This window comes from Patella vulgata, chromosome 8, assembly GCF_932274485.2.
Source record: "Patella vulgata chromosome 8, xgPatVulg1.2, whole genome shotgun sequence".
Taxonomy (NCBI): domain Eukaryota; kingdom Metazoa; phylum Mollusca; class Gastropoda; family Patellidae; genus Patella; species Patella vulgata.
The window spans coordinates 34,753,922-34,774,201 of NC_065886.2; the positions used below are offsets into that span (position 1 = coordinate 34,753,922).

Consider the following 20,280-nt stretch of genomic DNA (forward strand, 5'->3'; position numbering starts at 1 on the left):
CGATGTCCCGTGTCCAGAATCTAAATGAAGAAGGAGCTATGGTGGGTCAGTGAGAGGGACGTGTGCTCTCTTTCTTCAGTGGTGTAGGAGGAAAGACCTGGCAAGGGACCACGTATGGTCGTTCGGATGGCATAAAAAAACGAGGTCCCGTGTCCGGAATCGAAATGAAGTGGAAGCTAGGGTGGCCCAGTGAGTAGGGCGTTTGCTCTCTAACATCATTAAAGTTCGGAGCCACGGTGGCTTAAGTGTGTAAGACGCTGGCTCACTAAACTGGAGGTCAAGTGTTCTATCCCTGCATTAGCCGAGAAAGTTCATCGGGGTTTTCCGACGTGATTACGCCTTGTCAGTGGTGTAGGACGGAGGGCTTGGCAAGGACAGTTGTCTAGTTGTTCGGATGGGACGAAAAACCGAGGTTATAAATTGGCGTACACGTAAAAGAACCCTTGGCCGTTGTGCCGCTGCCCGGGAACAATTTCCCTCATAGCACACTGTATGGCGTATGCCCTACTTCATAAGTCCAGCCGGAGTAGAACAGTAGGACGTTAAACTCTATTTCATTCATTTCATCAAAGTTCATCGGAATTTTTCTGGCGGGGTTTATCCTTGTAAGTGGTGAAGGAAGGTTGGAATAAACAAAGACCGAGGTCCTGTGTCCGGATTCGAAATGAAGTGGGAGCTGCGGTGGTTCAGTGCGTAGTCGGTACTTTTCTGGCGAGGTACCCCTTGTCAGTGGTGTAGTAGGACGGAATGCCTAGAGACAGCATGTCGTTCGGATAGCATTAAAAACCGAAGTCCCGAGTACACATTGGAGTTGTGGTGGTGTGTGTGTTTGGGGAGTTTGGGGGGGGGGGCTCTGTTTCGGTCGTTCGCTTACATGTGACAAGGTGTAGGGTTTTCTCCACCCCCCCCCCCCCTGGAAAAAAACCCTCTTAAAGACCCCTACGCACAAACAAATTATTAGTTCCGAAATTGCTTGATTTGTCGAGTGGACGTTCAACACCATTCATCCCCACCCCCTCTCTCTCATTTCATTTCGAACGTCAATAAAAACCGATAAAATTGTTACCTTTGTATTAGAAAATAACGTTTTGAGACACATTAATACATAATATAGGTACTATACAAAGATAACCACATTAAGTCATTACTTTACACACACTAAAATGTTGCACACTAGACTAAGAGAGCACACAGAAAAGGGTACGTATTCAAACCAGCTTTGGTGGCAGCATACTTAATATTTCACAGAATCAAGGGATGAATAAACTACTAGACTGCAAAATTTCAGAAGCCTCCTTTGCTGTTTTGTCGACATATATTATCATATACATACCAAAAATATGGGAAAATCGGGTTATTTTAGGCTCACTGAGCACATAATAACTTCTAAACTGGCATTGGTGGCTCCATGATGTTTATGTTTTCGAATTAACGGATGAATAAGTTATGAACATACTAATGTGCATTACCTTTCTATGATGCATTATCAAATTACTAGTAGGATACCCGGCTTTACACGGGTCCAAATTTGCCCGGCGCACAAATTCACCGGGATCCTAAATTCGGCCGGGGCCTAAATTTGCCAGGGGCCCATATTCGCCCAGTGCTCAAATTCGCACGGGACCGAAATTCGCCCGAGGCCCAATTCATTCGTGGCCCAAATTCGTCTGTGGCCCAAATTCGATGGCTTAAACATTCACATGGTCATGCATTTTAATTTGATACGAGATATGTGGGGGTGGAGCGCGGCGACGAAGCGCAATTCGCCTGGGGCCCGAATTCAGTGGCCTAAAATATTCATGTTGTGATGCTGGTTAATTTAATACCACATAATAATGTGGGGGTGGAGCGCGGCGAAGAAGCGTGATGGGCGAAAATGCATACAAACATGCATACACACACCCATACACACATAGATTTTATTTATATAGATATCACCGCGAGCGGCGAGAAGTCGAGATTCTGAAATGGTCGCAATAGGCTTCCATAGATATGTGGATACAATATGGAGTTCTGTAAGAATTTCTATATTCATTAGCCCAGTCGGTGGGACGTTAATCCTCATATTATTTAGTGTATGTAATCTACACAGTCACTGGGAGGCCAAATCTGTTCAATAGATACTTCGGCATTCGGGAAGGTAGAGAGACAGCTCTAATTGACCATACTTTCCTCTAAGTGGGTAAGACGCTGGCTCGCTAGCCTGGAGGTCGGGTGTTCGATCCCTGCATTGGCCGAGAAAGTTCATCCAGATTTTCCGGTGTGGTTTCCCCTTGTCAGTGATGCAGGACAAAGGGCCTGACAAGGACAGCTGTCTAGTCATTCGGATGAGACGAAAAACCGAGGTCCCGTGTATACATTGGAATGCACGTAAAAGATCCCTTGGCAGTTGGAATTCGACATAAGAGTAGGCGATAGTGCCGCTGCCCGGGCAAAATTTCCCTCATAGCACACTGTATGGCGTATGCCCGTCTTCATTAGCCCAGTATAGGAGCAGAACAGTAGGACGTTAAACCCCATTTCATTTCATTTCATTTCATTTCATTTCCATACTTTCCTTGCAGTGCCGTTATACGTTACGATCTCTTTACAAAAAAAGTGGGAACACAATTTAAATAATACGATATTTATACCTCCCCCCCACACCCCATATTATCATATTTCAGTATACTTTAATGAAGCTTCAAACTGTTTCTGAGTTGTTTTTTTACAGAGGTGGCTCAGTGAGTAGACATCGGTCCGCAAACCTTGAGACCCCGACGTTGGTCCTGTTGTTGGTAGAGAATGTTCATCATGATTTTCCACCACAATTTACTCTTGTCAGCATTACAGGACGGGGGACCATGCAAGGGCCAACTTATAGTCTTTCGTATCGGACTGACATCCGTTGTACACATTGTTGTAGTGCACGAGAGAGAGCCCTTGACAGATTATAGTAGGCCCTCATTGTACACTGTATGGCGCACGCTTGTCTTCATTAGCCCAGTCTGTGCAGAACAGTAGAACGTTAAACTTCATTTCACTGTTTTTTACAGTTACTGACAGTTAAGTTAATAAGATAATCAATAATTAATTTGTATTTCGGGCTATGCACACCCGGATAAAAAAATCGGATGTATAAAACAAACGTGCAACAATAAGACAATACACATTCGTTGATCCGGACCAATCCGCATTTTGTATTGTATCGTTCGACTGGTTTTTGAGTCTACGTGGCGAGTGTTAAGCGAGAAACAATGTATGCTTTGCCACATGACTACCAATTTGGTGCGTACGTCTGATCTAGATCCGTTTTAACAGATGGACAGGCCTCTGGGAAGTTTACCCTGGGCCGCACGAGCATAAGTGGTCCATGGTAATCTATGTATGTTATGTCTTGCATTCCATAAATAAATACTATGAATATTTTGTTTTCTTTATCTTTAAACACTGATTTTGTTGCATACGTATGTCTACCAATACAATAAATATTTGCTCAATTTACATTTTTATTCCTGTGAGTGTTTTGTGTAGGTTAGGACCTCAGTGGACTGCTGATAAGACGTGCTCTGAGCGATGTAATACTATACATTGCGTGACTAACTCGGCCAAGTATCTACTGCCTTTGATGATATACATATATTAAGCTTTAACAGTCTTTGTGATACACAAAAAAATAAACTTACTCATAACTTACATATTGAGCACATAAGTTGTTTGGGTTTAAAATATCAACTGTTGTCTAATGTCTGGTAATTTAAGAGAAAAGAGATTTAGAGAAAAGATGTTACTGATTTTACTACTGGTTATATCTTTACTTCCGGTAACAGGTAGGCACCCTAACGTTTATTTATTTCGGATCAGGTAGGTTCCAACCTGTTAAAAACTTTCTATGTCAACCTACGGTCCTTAGACCTAGATGATGTATACAAAGATGGGTGATGTATGCACCCAAATATGTCTGTTTGCCCAGGGTTTTCGGCTACTCTAGGACTGCCCCGAGGTCGAAATTTGGAATATATGTAATGGCATAGTAGGCCCTGTGGTCTTTGGTTTCGAAGTGACGCTACTTCATGGTCAGCTCTCTTTATATTCAACGCCAAGCCAACTGAAACTTTTATAATATTTTTATGGAATGGACATATGACCGTGTTCGTTTGGTACGTATAGGCAATGCAGTATGGCCGTTTTTGTTAGGAACGTATAGTCAATGTAATGTTCTAGTATTGTATCCAATGCCGTACACGTATAGACAAATGGCATTGTTCTTTTGGAATGTGCTGTCAATGGACACATGAAGTTGTTCATTTGGAGCGTGTTCATTTGGAACGTGAAGTCAGCGCACCACGTTTGCACATTATGTCCGTGTTCGTTTGGACCGTAAAGTCAATGCATCATTCTAATTTTGAAAATCTGAGTCAATTTCTTGGCATTTGATGTCATTGCTTGGAGCAAATTCTTGTAGACGAGAGGAACGGTATCTCGAGTTCTGCCTGTAATGTAAATTCTGCCTGTGTTGCCAGAGTTGGCAGAATATTATGTGTACAGTTTGTCGCCTCACGCACTAGTGGCGCTACTAACTGGGGGGTTCACTAGAACCGTGAATATGATAGTGATGAGATAGTATATAAGACCACAGAAGAGTAAAAGAATGGTGACATAATGGAATCGAGCGCCGTACGCGCGAAAGCATTTCAGATAGCGAAGCATAATATGTAATATACTGGGCTTTTAATTTTTTTTGTTTTTTTTTTCGTAGGGGAGGGGGGTCTTATTTGGTCTCACAGGGGCCTGAAAATTACGGAATTACTGTCCATCCAATTGAGACAGTATGCGAATGAGATGTTTATTATGCGAATGTCTTGCTGGAGTTCGAAGGTGAACATACTCTGCTAAGGGTAAGGGGAGATAAACTTGACTAAGTTGTATAATGGACATTGTCTACTCACCCATAAACCAGCAATTAACAATTTGCATGGGTGAGACTTTGGAACTCAATAAAGTCGATTCTATTAGCGTGAGAATAGTGAAAGTCGCTACATTCTTTCATTGCACCATTACCTTTACTAAATGCGATGATGGGCATTTTCTACTCAGGCTAAGTAAGTAGAAGCTCTAATCTGATTGGTTGAGACTTTTAAACGCAGTAACCCACCTTCTGGCAGTGAGCATTTTCCGCTTAAATTAAGCAGAGATACGCAATTTGATTCTTTGAGACATGAGTACAAGAAAACTTTGAATCTAATTCAATAAGAGTGTTGAAATTCCGAGTATAGTATTAGTATATCAATACCTTGACTAAGCTCGGCGAACAAAATATTCTGCCCAGGCTAAGTCGCGATAGGCTATTTTATTGGTAAAGTTTTCGGGCCATACATACTCTGCTTTTAATTGAGGTAGAATTTTCAAACTTGGTGGAGATGTTCATTAGATGAATGTCTAGACTGAATTAAATGCTTAACACGGCTAAGCAATTTCATTGGTCGATACAAGTTCCACTAGATTAAAACCTTTAACCATGAATATAGGTGAATGTGTCGTCTATTCATTTGGGAGGGTGCGATGAGCAGGGGCGGGGGGCATCCGTCTTACTGTTGGGTATGTTTCATTTGGTTTCTGTTAAAGGTAACTGTGATATTGTTCCTGAACAAGGCCTAAATCAACAACATGATAAATTAACATTTGAGTAATCTGGTACAGGTAACAGAATATTATTTTTGGGAATAGCGGAATAGATAAATTTAATTTCATCGAATACTAAACACTATAACATGTATATACCAATCCAAAAATCAGTTTAGCTTGACAGTAGTGAACACGAGTATAAATGTGATCTTATATAGACAAGAATTAATATAATTATTTTATCTGGTTTCAGTTAAATGTGAGTGTGACATAGTTACTGTACAAGTTTCCAAACAGGCTACATTAACATTTAATCTACCATACAAAAGTTCTCTGATAGAAGTAATTCATAATAAGAGATCAATATTCGTTGGATCGACATTTTTTAATAATACAGATTATAAAGTTATAAGTCATACCGAAGAACAGTTTAGTTTTAAAATAGTGAACGTGACTAGAAATGATGCTGGTATTTATAAAACAGGACCAGTTGGTTCATTAGCATGTATACAACTCGTTGTAACAGGTAAATGTTATTGTTATTATCATTAATTCAATCATCATGATCATTTAAGTTTTTTCTATATTTTGGCAGAAAATTACTCAGTGTGAATTTGATTGAAAGCCAATGAATTTAATCGAACTTTAAAACTTGTACGTAATAGATGTACTAGTGGTACAATTTAAACAAATACAGAAACTGGGAAATATGTTATTAATATTGTATTCCCGTGTAGATAAACCAATAACATCTATACCAACCCAACATCAACCAGTTTTACGTGGTATACATAGAAAGGGGAATGTAATTCTGGCTTGTAAAGCTGCATCTACAACCTTGCCAGCTGATCACTATTTAAATATGACGTATAGATGGTTTAAACATGGTATATATTATGATAATGGTAGAATACTACAAGACAGAGATGTTGATATAACTGATACAGGAGATGATATAATCTGTATAGCTACAGATGATCCGGATTGTGAAACTATTTTACATGATTTAACACCTGGTTCTACATTGGACACAGGTAAGTTCAAGTTCCATTCTATCTTATATCGAACCCTCACGGGATTTGCACGATATAAAACAACGCTACAAATATATAATGGTTAGTCACAAGATCAAAATATATCATCACCCACAATCATCATTCGATGTGCCGTATGTGTTATTCATCAACTTCATTGTCATTATCGTTAGGTGTGTCGTATGTTGCTAAGTGTGTTATTCATCATCGTCATTATCACAATGATCATAATTGGGTTATGGTATGTTTCTAAATGTGTCAATGGATATATATTCTTTTTGACCAACGCATTTTGATAAATTCCAGGCGCTTTTTAAGAGAAATACTGATTTACATATAAGTTCATAATAATAAGTTCATTGCTTGATATCCCAGCTTTCAATCGTTCAATAATTATGGTGTGATTCATCAGCATGGCGGTGGAGGCAAACAACTTTTAACAACGACCATATCTAATCATCAATGAACAATATACTATCATTTATTATCATCAATGAACACCTCAAAGGACTGTGTGTTTTTTTTATGTGAGTGAGTAATTGTTTATCCCGTGATAAATCTGAGTAAATTCACTGGTGGTGCAATGTGTCATATTTTTAACATTAAAGCCGACAATAGATCATTTACAGGATTAAATATCTGATTGACTTTAGATATTTTCTCGCAAAGATATATAGATAAGATCCATATATATATATATATATATATATATATATATATATTCTATGTTCAGTGCAAGTTAGAATTTGTCCACTGATATGACACTATTATCGGTCTGGATTCTTACTGATTCTTGTTCATGGGCCATACTATATATACCGGAAAACACCGGAAAACAACCGGAAAACACCATTTTATACTGAATACCGGAAAACACAGGAAAAACACTAAATACCGGAAAACATCCTAAATACCGGAAAACACCCTAAATAGGTAACCCAGAGCCTGGTCCTCTGTGTGCGGTTTTGGACAAAGTGAGCGCCGATGAAGGAAGGTCAAGGTCATTACGATGTTCGTTTTACAAATAGCCCCCCCCCCCCCACCACAAAAAAAAAAATCCGATTTTTTTTCTCAAAAATTTTGTTGATGCCTATTATGTTTTGAATGTTTTAAAAGACGCAATCAGTCTACCTCCATCATTGACCATATTTTATTTTGTAATTTAATTTTGGTTTTCAGTAAATTTCAGTAAATTTCAGTGTTTCAGTATTTCAGTAGATTAAACACTGCCCTCGGAGGGCCTCATTATATGCCGGTTGCGCCGGTCTCCTGATTCTTACCAGTAACGCTGGCATCAGGATGGTACCAATTAGTGGAAGGCACGACTAGACCAACTCCTCCCTAGGTAACAAAAAATCGCATCATAAAACAGCAAGTACCATCAAAAGCGAGTTAATAAATCTCTGAATAGTTCGAGTTGAAGTTCCAGGTTTAACCGCTGTGTCCTAATCACCAAACGAAATGGATGCCACGCAATTCTCGGACAAGTGTCTATCCTTTCCAAGAGCTATCCATCTCGTTGGAAGGGCTAAAAATCTACTTGTTTCTGAGCTTACTTTCATTCCAGGGTCAAATATAATCACTTGAACCATAATAATATTCAACATATTCCATCATATTCCGAGGGCCGCACACAGGATTTTTTTATGGATTACTTTTCGAGCTTTTTTCCCCAACTTGTTGACCAGTTTTCCTTGAGAAAACCCCAACTTTCGCCCAATTGTCCATGAGAAAACTACATATTCTATCTTACTGCATTGACGGGAAGTGGTAAGGTGGACGTCTGTAAAAAGGGTTGATCGATAAATGTTCAAGGAAGCAATTGTTGTTTTTGCTTGTGAAATAGAGGACTCTAGCCGATGAGGCTACTTTCCCCCCGAGAACCTCAGGCAACCAATTTGTTTTATGTACTACTATCGTAATAAAACATTACTATGTTAACCACTTCCTGGTGGCTGAAGACTTACACCGAATGCGTATTAGAAAATGTTTTTCCGACAATCGATATTCGAGATGTCTTCTGTTGCACAAATTATGCTGCACTGTGTAAGAACTTGCATTCTTTGATCTGAAGATTGTAGATGGAAAAGTATCATTTGCACTATTTCAAAGTAAACCTGCATTTTCGTATATCATCCCGTAATTTGTGATTAATGACAATGACTGTGGAAATAATATGGGTTGAGGAACAGAAGATCTATGTTCGTCACGTGACTGGACAATTCCACCCCCGTCCCACCCTGACGATGATCCCTCCCGGAGCGGCGCGGCGCGGCGCGCTCTCTAAATAAATCTCGGGCACAGTTTACTCTTCTAAGTTTTCCGGTAGCTATTTAGTAACCCGGAGTTTGGTCCTCGTGTGTGGTTTTGGACCAGGTGGGCGCTGATAAAATAAGTTTATTAACATACAAGCGAGCGATCGCCTACGGTCAAAGAAAAATTTCTTTTCAGATTTTTTTTAACAATATCTTCTCCAAAATTTCTCTCAAATTTTTTTTCCAGTATTTTTCTCTGTAAAATTAATTTCTACGAAATGTTTTTTTGTAAATCCAATTTTTCGGAAAAATTCGAATTTTTTTTTTTTTTGACAGAAATTTTTTTTCGTTAAAAACATTTTGGAGAAAAAAAAATCGGATTTTTTTTGGGGGGGTGGGTGGACTATTTGTAAAACGAACATCGTAAAGACCTTGACCTTCCTTCATCGGCGCTCACTTGGTGTTTTTCGGTACTTAGGCTGTTTTCCGGTATTTAGTGTTTTTCCGGTGTTTTCCGGTATTCAGTATAAAATGGTGTTTTCCGGTGTTTTCCGCTATATAGTATTGCCGCTTGTTCATTCGAAACCGATGCTCTATATTATTTTGCCTTTGTATTATTTTTTCTATCAGTTCTTGCAGAACAAAGATGTAAACATGTTCTTGGCGTCTCTGAAAAATTCCCTCTACATCCAATGTGTAAGTAATTTTACTCGAAAATTAGATTAAGGTGTCTGAAGAGGCATCTAATCCAAGATAATCTTAAAGGGACCATCCCAATTTTAACAATGTCTCAGAAATAAAAGTCCGTGTACGTATCAAACTATAGAGGAATGGGGTATTTACCTTGTCTCAAAATTTCAGCTCAAATTATTGAGTCGTTTGGACGTGAACGTCTAATCCGGTTATCTGTACACTAACCTTTTTAAGATTTAAGGTCAATTTTTTCGTTGGGTGACCTGATAATGAATTGCCGTTACTTTAGAGGTCTATACAGTGCATGACCCATGTGCCGTATTTGATAACGAAGGGTAAATTTCAACTACACGTTATTTTTATAAAATAAAAGCCTGGTTTATCCAGACACCGTATAATACAACTTGAGACACCGATCTCCATTTCCAAATAAAATGAAATGAAATGGGGTTTAACGTCCTACTGTTCTGCTCCTAAACTGGTCTAATGAAGACGGGCATTCGCCATACAGTGTGCTATGAGGGAAATTTTGCCCGGGCAGCAGCGCTACAGCCTACTCTTATATCGAATTCCAACTGCCAAGGGATCTTTTACGTGCACGCCAATATGTACACGGGGCCTCGGTTTTCGTCCCATCCGAACGACTAGACAGCTGTCCTTGTCATTTCCAAATGAAGACTGTCGGGTTTAAGTTGTTTAAAAACGTATCACGTATATTGAGTTAGTTGCTGTGCCCTAAGGTAGATGATTTTAAGGGCTTTTAACACAAAATTAAGCAGTTTTATTCTCCAAAATATAATCGAGATTGGCTCTTTAAATTTAACATTCATACAGCTGTTTCTTTTTTTTATGTCCGTTTGTGTTTTGTAGTCCGCTTTATCCATCAATTGTAGTAAAGTCATCCCTATATTGTTTGTTTTTCCTTGATTTGCTGTACAGTTATCGTAGACTATCAATATGATATCAAAATTATATTCCAGACGAATCATGTGATACAACATAAAAGCGTAAAGATACGATACTGAAACCTTATGACGAAGTACGGAAACATATTGGAGACAAATTATAATTATATAATAGATTCACCTTAATATAAAACTATAATTATATTACAGATGGACCATGTGAGACAACATTTAACTATAATTATACTACAGATGGGCCATATAACATTAAACATTATCACTCAGTAGACATCGATTGTGTGATAACTTTCATATTTTACATGAATTTGATTAGTCCGTTGAAAAGGAACTACTTTTTGGATCCAGTAATATTGTTGAAGAAAACTCCCCAATTATCATAAACAATTACGATACCCCCCCCCCCCCACACACACACACACATAACCTTAACGGTAACACCGTGTCAATATAATAATATAGGACTTTGCAACGGGTGACTTGCTGTCAAAACATAACGTATCACTACGCCGTAATGTAATCAGGTTCAGTAAAATTAAATCTAACCAAAGAAAGGGCTGGGTGATAAATAAAATCTCTTACTTGTCTTTTTTTATATCAAAAAATATCAAAACAGACTCGGTAGTAATCGGTAGTAGTGGGTAGTATTGGTTAAATCGTCCTGCCGTAAATATATTACAGATGGACCATATATGATATTAATCTATAATTATATTACAGATGGACCATATAATTTAACATTAATCTATGGTGATACAAATTTAAAACCTGATGAAGAAATAAAGAAACGTTTAGGAGAAGAATTGTCTGTTAATTGCATGAGTGATTGTAATCCAGTATGTAGTATCAGTTGGTATAAAGGTGGGAAGATGTTGAGTTCTAATCAACAACTCAATCTACCAGATCTACAAGAATCAGATGATGGAGTATATACATGCAGGGTATACAATATACATGGTACCAAAAATACATCTTTTATTCTAAATACTACTACTACTACTACTACTACTACGACTTCCAAATATAGTATTTCGGGTGTGATATGTAAGTACATATGATTATAATAATTCACAAATATACCTTTAAACCCTGTTATTTATACGGCAACATCATAGTCCTATCTTTAATACCTGGTGTAAAACGTTATTAAAATACGATAACGATAACTATATAGTTCTGCCCTTTTATACTTGATGTAAACTGTTATTAATACCATAACCTTATAGTTACCTTCTATACTGGTAGTTTAATTATATACCCGTCTTCATTAGCCCAGTCGGAGCAGAACAGTATGACGTTAAACCCCATTTCATTTCATTTTCTATAACTTAATTATATTACAGATGGACCATATAATTTAACATTAATCTATGGTGATACAAATTTAAAACCTGATGAAGAAATAAAGAAACGTTTAGGAGAAGAATTGTCTGTTAATTGCATGAGTGATTGTAATCCAGTATGTAGTATCAGTTGGTATAAAGGTGGGAAGATGTTGAGTTCTAATCAACAACTCAATCTACCAGATCTACAAGAATCAGATGATGGAGTATATACATGCAGGGTATACAATATACATGGTACCAAAAATACATCTTTTATTCTAAATACTACTACTACTACTACTACTACTACTACTACGACTTCCAAATATAGTATTTCGGGTGTGATATGTAAGTACATATGATTATAATAATTCACAAATATACCTTTAAACCCTGTTATTTATACGGCAACATCATAGTCCTATCTTTAATACCTGGTGTAAAACGTTATTAAAATACGATAACGATAACTATATAGTTCTGCCCTTTTATACTTGATGTAAACTGTTATTAATACCATAACCTTATAGTTACCTTCTATACTGGTAGTTTAATTATATACCCGTCTTCATTAGCCCAGTCGGAGCAGAACAGTATGACGTTAAACCCCATTTCATTTCATTTTCTATAACTTTATAGTCCTAACTTTAATACTTGGTTTAAGTCGAGGTTTTCTGGCGTGGTGCCCCGTCGTCAGTGGTGCCTGGCAAGTGACAACGTATGGTCTTCGGAATAGTGCACATAAAAGAACCCTTGACAGAATCTAAATACGAGGAGAAAGTCGTAGTATCGCTGTACACTTGTTTGTATTTACTGACCTTGTAGGGGAGTCACCATGGCTCATTGGCTGAGATCGTTCATCGGGATTTTCGGCGTGATGAACCCTTGTCAGTGGTGCATCTGAAGGAAAACCGAGGTCCCGTGTACACATTGGATTGTACACAGAGAGAGAGAGAGAGAGAGAGACAGACAGACAGACAGACAGATGGGTTTAACGTCCACTCGATACAAACTAGGTTATTTCAAGACTAACATATGGTTCAGTTTTATTTCAACAATTCGCTTGCGCGTAGGGGTCTTTATCAGTGGAAGGAAACCGGGGGACTCGGAGAAAACCCACGAGGTTGGTCAGGCGACCCTACTCCAAGTCACGTACAACTGGGGAATCAAAACCCCGCCAGTTGATTCATTGACAGGCCTTATGATACAGCAGCGCACGTGCTAACCATTCGCCCCCGCCCCCCTTTCTCCGGCTTGCACGTAAAAGAACTCTTGACAGTTAGAATCTAAATAAGAGTAGGCCGCAATGCCTCTGTCTAGGCAAAGTTTGGCTCATAGCACACTGTATTGAGTATGCCTGTCTTCATTAGCCCAGTTGATGCAGAACAGTAAAGCATTAAACCCCTTATTTCAAATGGTTAATGCATTTAATGTTAATGTTTTTTATTTAATTACAGCAAACAGTCACATGGGTTATATAATAGCTGGGTCGTTGCTAATTATAGTAGTATTCATAAGCTCAACTGTTTTCTTCTACAGGAAGTATTTTTCAAGGAGTGAGTTGTTTTGATGTTTTTAAATGACATAATAATCAAGGCGAATACTATCAACACAATACGCTTAATGACATCACAATCCACTGATGGCTGAAATAACAAAGGCTGTCCTATTCCGAGCCTACATGGAATTATTTGTCAAAAACAAGTATGGATTTTGTTTTATCTATTTAAACTATTATGGGTTTGTTTTCAGATATTACATCTTACCAGTTGAACACTGCACCCGAGCCCGTTAATCTAGTGTCTATGTTCTACGATTTGGTTCCACCCATTACTGTTACCACAGCCGTTACTAACATAGATTCCTTTGAGTCCTTATCAAGAGAAGCGTTCTCCGCTTCTGTGCAGCCAGTTCCAGCAATCATGTACCAGCAGTTCCTTTCTAACCTACAAATTGATATACATGATACTATCGATGATCATGTAATTGGTATTACCCCTGCTATAGCTGCTGTTCGTGCTGTTGCACATGATGAAATAAACGGTAATGTTGATGACAACAACGATTCTGCTGATGCTGTTGAACAACATGAAATAAACGATAATATCGATGATAGTGACGACCACGACGCCATTGGTGGTTATGATGATAATGATGTGGATGATGGCTATGCAAAAATAAAAGAATTAGTGAACTTACTCAATCGCGTTGACGATACTGGTTCTGGTATTGAACGTATAGATGGCTGTAATACGGCTTCCACATCGATAAGCTTTGCCAAACGAAATGCAACGACGTCCTCCAGAACGACAAATGTTTATCAGAACCTCAAACCGCAGGATGAAATTCACGACTACGAGAATACTGATCCAAAAGACATCGCTACTGTAGCAGCGAACTGTGACGAAAATAGTAACACGACGCTAGACAGAACACCCAATGTTTGTCAAAACCTTAAAAACAAAGTTCATAGCCACGTTTATGAAAATATAACTTCCGCATGTACCACCGATCATGCTTCGCCAGTGAACTATGACAAGCTCAATGAATCTACGCGTGACAGAAGAGTAAATGTTTACCAAAATCTTCCTACCAATATGCAAAGCCACGATTACGTGAATACGGCTTCCCCAAGCATATCTAGTCAAGCACTGCCTGTAAACTATGACAAACTTGATGAAGCAACGCGAGATAGAACTGTCAATGTTTATCAAAAACTTAACATCAACGTTCAAAGCCACGATTATGTGAATACGGATTCCCGAAGCACCAGTAGTCAAGCACTGTCTGTGACCTATGAGAACCTTGATGAAGCAACGCGGGACAGAACAATCAATGAAAATCAAAGTCTTGGAACAAAGATTGGAAGCCACGATTATGAAAATACTGCTTCAACATGTATTACCACCCAAGTACATCCTGTGACCTTCGAAAATCTAAGTGAAGAGACGCGCGACAAAGCATCCAATATTCACCAGAATCTTGAAACCGAGGTCTAAAGCCACAGCTATGGAAATACTGTTCCACCAATCACAGCTACTCAATCGGTGTCATCATGATTGGTAGAGAAACTGTGAATCAAAGACCAGGCTCTTATCAGGACCCAAATAAACTTCTGTTTTAACTTGACTTTATTGGGACGAAGGAAAAAGATGAACCACACTCTCTCTCTCTCTCTCTCTCTCCTGACACCAACCACATCGCACGGGACCTAAATAAACAATAATTTAGAATACGGCGATGACAATAAATGGTATTTGAAAACAACCGGTGAACAAAGGCGAGTTATCTCCCCGGATTTGTAATACTAGAAATTAGAAAGAGATATATATCAACACAACCTGTTATTAGTTAGTTTAAATATTTCGTTCTTTCATTTACCAATAAAAGCTGCGAAATCATTATGTAAAAATGCATTTTAGATTTTTACATATAGTTCTTTATTTAAATTTTGTAAATATTTATTTTAGATTTTTAGATTGTAATCATTATTAGTTACTTTGTAACTGAATTTTGAAGGATATGTTCTAGATTTTTATATCGTTTTGTGAATATGCTTTTGCCATTTGACATCCTTTACTTAATAGTAATTCTTTGTAAATATTAAATTATGTTTTTTAGATTTTTATATAGTAATCTTTTGTAACTAAATTTTCTAAAACTACGTTCAATATTTTTGGCACAAAAAGCCTTTTATCTTTTAACGGATAATTTTGTAAATATAATTACAAATGTACTGTTTAGACACATTGCTATGTAAAGTTAAATTATGTATTGGGTAAATCATCCTACCGGATTTATGTCACAAACGTCAGAGTTCTATTGATCGTTTTACTAATTTCCACATTTCCATCATTTACATTATTGAATAAAGTGGGATTTTTTTAACGCCACGCATGCATTGAACAGACTTTTACTCTGTTGCCGTTCGTTGGTTCTTAATTATTATAATTTTTGTCGTTTTTTTTCTAAATTTATAAAGTATTGATTATTTCTATCGTTTTCTGTCGCATATTTGAAAATGAAATGAAGTCGGGTTTAACGTCCTACTGTTCTGCTCCGAACTGGGCTAATGAAGACGGGCATACGCCATACAGTGTGCTATAAGGGACATTTTGCGGCACTAGGGCCTACTCTTATATCGAATTCCAAATGTCAAGGGATCTTTTACGTGCACGCCAATGTGTACACGGGACCTCGGTTTTACGTCCCATCCGAATGACTAGACAACTGTACTTGTCAGGCCCTCCGTCCTGCATCACCGACAAGGGTGGTGGGGGCCACGCCGGAAAATCTGGACGAACTTTCTCGTCCAATGCAAGGATCGAACACCCGACCTCCTGGCTAGCGAGCCAGCGTCTTAGCCACTTAGCCACCGTGGTACATGTAAGTGCAAGAGGACCAATCTACGACACATAAACAAACTAACAAGACAAACCCGTGGACAAGACACAAGACATATATACAGACGTTTCAGGCGATACCCTACAAACATAATAATATGAAATCTAGTGATTGCGCTGTACGTTCCCGGGTCTCGACTGGTGCAGGCTTCGCGCAAAATAAAAGAAAGTAACAATAAAGGAAACAATCCAAGAAACATATTTCTCAAATCTCAATCTCAGCACATTGAAGAAAAACCTAATATGACAATAGTAGCCTATTTCGAGCTCGAATTTTAAAGTAATAATTTATATTTTCTGAGAAAGTCAAAACATAATTATTTGTATATCTACTGTTTCAAAATTTGGGAAATCGCTATATACAATCATGGAGAATCAGTCTATCGCGTTGTCTTGGTATGGTCTTTGGTCAAACAAATACGGATAGTGGTGCCTGGTTGATCCAGACAACATGCATACGTCATATTGTTCTAATAATGACATCGCTCCATGGCAAACCCCAACATTAAAATGGGTATATGCTTTACGATTCAAAATTTAAAACGCGAATAAGATTTCAGTATTGGTCCAATTAAATCAACATTGATGATGTTATTTTACCGCGAAAATATGCGATCCTAATATTCAATATTTAATTGTAAAAAGTAAGTGCAGAGGGGACTGTACCACACACAATAGAAATTTACAAGACGAATCTACGGACAAGACACAATATATACAGACATCACAAACAACAAACGTACATATCAGATCATAAAAATGGATCCGGTGTTCTAGTCGTAAGCGTCTCCCGTGCCTTTAATCATACAGACTTCACACAATACGAACTAACAATATACAATGAATATTTTAAAATCAGACAAGGAAGTCGTGTAAAGGCAATGCGGAAGTAATTAAAAATGGCTGATTCACAGCGACTAAATAATAATTTAAAGCACAAACGTAGAATGGACTAAGTAGGCGCAAAAGACTGTCGTTCAATTTGGACTTCGTGTATTTCAACGAACATAATTGATTAGAAATTACATTAAAGAATTTAAAAATTGAATGTAACGCACTATATATACACTAATATTACATTAGTATATATTTTATACCCATTTCGTCTATTTTAAGGTTCCAAAGAATAGAACAAAAATAGCCTACAAAAGATATCTTAACAAGATTCAGAGTTTTTAAAATGTTGGCATAATCTTTAAAATTAAGATCTTTATGCAAAACAAAAATGTCATACATTTACTAGAATTTGTTAGTATAATAATGTTCGAATGAATACAGCTATACACAATCCTGTCAATCTATCATTAAATATACCTGAGTATAAATAATAATCAATAATTGATGCATATTAATCATGATATATTAGTGGGTTTTCTATTAGAATATAATGAGTATTTACATATCTCTCTCTTAATCAACCATTATAACAACAACAAATTTTAATGTCCTCTCAGATCAATTGTACATTCGTAAAATCATTGGACTATATGAGCGCTTATTTAGACAATAATGTACACTTTAATTATCTTTGATCATCGTTTCAGCAGACCATAGAACCGCATCAATACAAACAATACTATTTTCGAACAACACAATATTTCGCGAATCACATTGCCGTGAAATATTCTCACCTCGCGTATACCTAACACAACCACAGCCTTACTACTTAACTGCTTTTTAAAACAATAGTCATATACTGCTCAAAAACATTTAAAACCATGGCCTTACACTACTCAAATACCATTTAAAACCATATTCTTACACTACTCAAATAACATCTAAATAATAGTATGTTCCACGAAATATTAAACATGTCTCGGACGATTAGCGAAATGAAAATGAAATGGCATTTAATGTCCTACTGTTCTGCTCCGACTGTACTAATGCGGGTGAATTTTACCAGGCAACGGCGCTACGGGGAAACACGTATATGGACTTTCAACTGTTTGTCCCATCGCAACGACTATGCGTTGTTCTTTGTCAAGCTCTCTGTCCTGTGCCCCTGACAAGGGTGAACCACCGCGAAAGTTGCCGATGAACTTTCTCGGTTAACACACGGATCGAACACGGGCTAGCGAGCCAAGTCTTATTCTCTGAGCCACCGTGGCTCGCGGACGTTTAGCCAGTCACATTATGATAGTATGTTCCACGAAATATACCAAATGCGTATCATATATTACCGGTCGCCACATCCGGTGTATGGCACATATATCGAAACAACGAAATAACGGATTCAGTAGAAAAAGCCAGTCAAACATGGAAACTAGGTAAATCACTCACAAGCTTCATCCTTAGCTCTACCATCTTCCTACTGCGATCCGGAGACAACATTAATTCCTTATTTCATTCCCTATTCCGTTTCCTTATTATTATTCCTTAGTTTTTTAACCTACCCCCTATAGACTCACTTTCATTTAATTAATAACTAAAATTTACTATACTTAATACAGGTCATGTTAACCCGATAATACGCATACCTAACTAGTGAATTTCTATTGTTTAATAAACCTGTCCATCAAAACTGTCCATGAATGACTATATTTTATTCTCTGTACAGTTGCATTTAGAACACTTATTGTATTTCAATCTTATGATACTTTTATTTGATCTGTTAAACAACTTAACACGTTTAATTTTCCAGAAAAAAATGTATTTATCCAATTTTGCGAATATTTTCACCAAAAATCTGTCTTCCACCAATTGGTTTTTCCACCGGATTTCTTTTTTCCACCAATTTTTTTTCTACCAGATTTCTTTCGGGTACTGGTTCTACGGGTTTTCTTCTTCCTAATTAGCTGCTTAAAATATGTAGCCCCATGGACCCACGCACTAATACCGGTCGCCACATCCGGCGTATGACCCATGCATCTTTTCTTACTACATATTTTAATAGTCTTGTGGTCGTCAAGTATTTTCACCTGTCGTCTCTGCTTCAACTTCACGTTGTGTATTTACTTCTTACTGTTTTCTCAGTTATTTAAGACGTTTGTCTTACCAGGAACAACAATGCAATAGCTCGTTCTTACATTTTATATATCATAGCTGGATACATATAAACATACTTAATTGCGACATCTTCCCTTCCAGAATCCAAGGAGTCTCTAAGTTAATCAACAGATCCCGACTTCTTAAGAATTTCCTTCACTCTACTGCGATGATTGGTGTTGGACAAAGCACAATTTTATCCGTCAATCAAACATGTTAGTGCCATCAGAACGAGAACTAACTATTCCTACGTCTTATTATTAACTCTTACTTTTAATTAGAATTAAACTTCGTTTAATTATTAAATAAACTTCGATGTGTCTCTTTAATTATAAATCTACAAATTATCTCTGACCCCTTGACCTTAACTCAGTAATGGACAATTTTATAATTGCGTTTCTGTTTTATAATTCCGCCAAAACAATAATATTATTATTTCATATTTCTCCGTCAATAATGTTATCTTTTGACCTAATCATTTACAATTTAGTATTTCGTTTTTTTATAAACACAAGCACTATTACATAAACATTCCTATCAGACTGACACTGTCACAAGTTGAGCTCAAACGTATGACAATACCAGAATATAATTTATTCAGAATATAACTATGTCCGAAATAAATGACTGTAGTTTGATTCACTCGGACATCAGTCTATATTGTATAAACATGACAAATATAGCTTTTAACTACCATATAACTTCATTCAAATCATCACTGAAATCACGTGACTTTCACACACGTCAAATTTAACCCAGTGTGAATACCTATTGTTTATAATAACCAGACATCATGTCAAATTACAAATTCGTAATCACCTCGCATGAACAATTTAAAGCAAAATTTAATTAATGACACAAAATAGCATTTAGCAAATATATATTTAACGTTTATATTACGTTTCTAAAGCGAAATTTAATTACACAAAATTATATACGGATAAAATTTACCGTATATCCCACCCACTTTCTAAACAAAAGTGTCTTATTCTTACCTTAGCCTCCTACACTGAACTCGTATTAATGAATTTGCGATAATCTCACAATTTCGACGTACC

At 37.3% G+C, this 20,280-nt stretch overlaps 1 protein-coding gene across 1 annotated transcript; it reads left to right on the forward strand.

Annotated features, from left to right (window-relative positions):
• Positions 1 to 13,295: 13,295 nt before the first annotated feature.
• LOC126830456 (uncharacterized) lies at positions 13,296 to 15,574 on the forward strand. The gene is made up of 2 exons (XM_056102986.1): positions 13,296 to 13,390; positions 13,587 to 15,574. Exons 1-2 carry the CDS (start codon positions 13,303 to 13,305, stop codon positions 14,831 to 14,833), a joined length of 1,335 nt encoding a protein of 444 aa, XP_055958961.1. The 5' UTR covers positions 13,296 to 13,302; the 3' UTR covers positions 14,834 to 15,574.
• Positions 15,575 to 20,280: the final 4,706 nt, after the last annotated feature.

What these genes read in the sequence shown, in the direction of transcription:
- LOC126830456 (XM_056102986.1), top strand. Translation starts at nt 13,303, where the DNA reads ATGGGTTATATAATAGCTGGGTCGTTGCTAATTATAGTAGTATTCATA. An exon ending in CAGGAAGTATTTTTCAAGGA is followed by an intron (nt 13,391 to 13,586) that starts GTGAGTTGTTTT and finishes GTTTGTTTTCAG; the next exon opens with ATATTACATCTTACCAGTTG.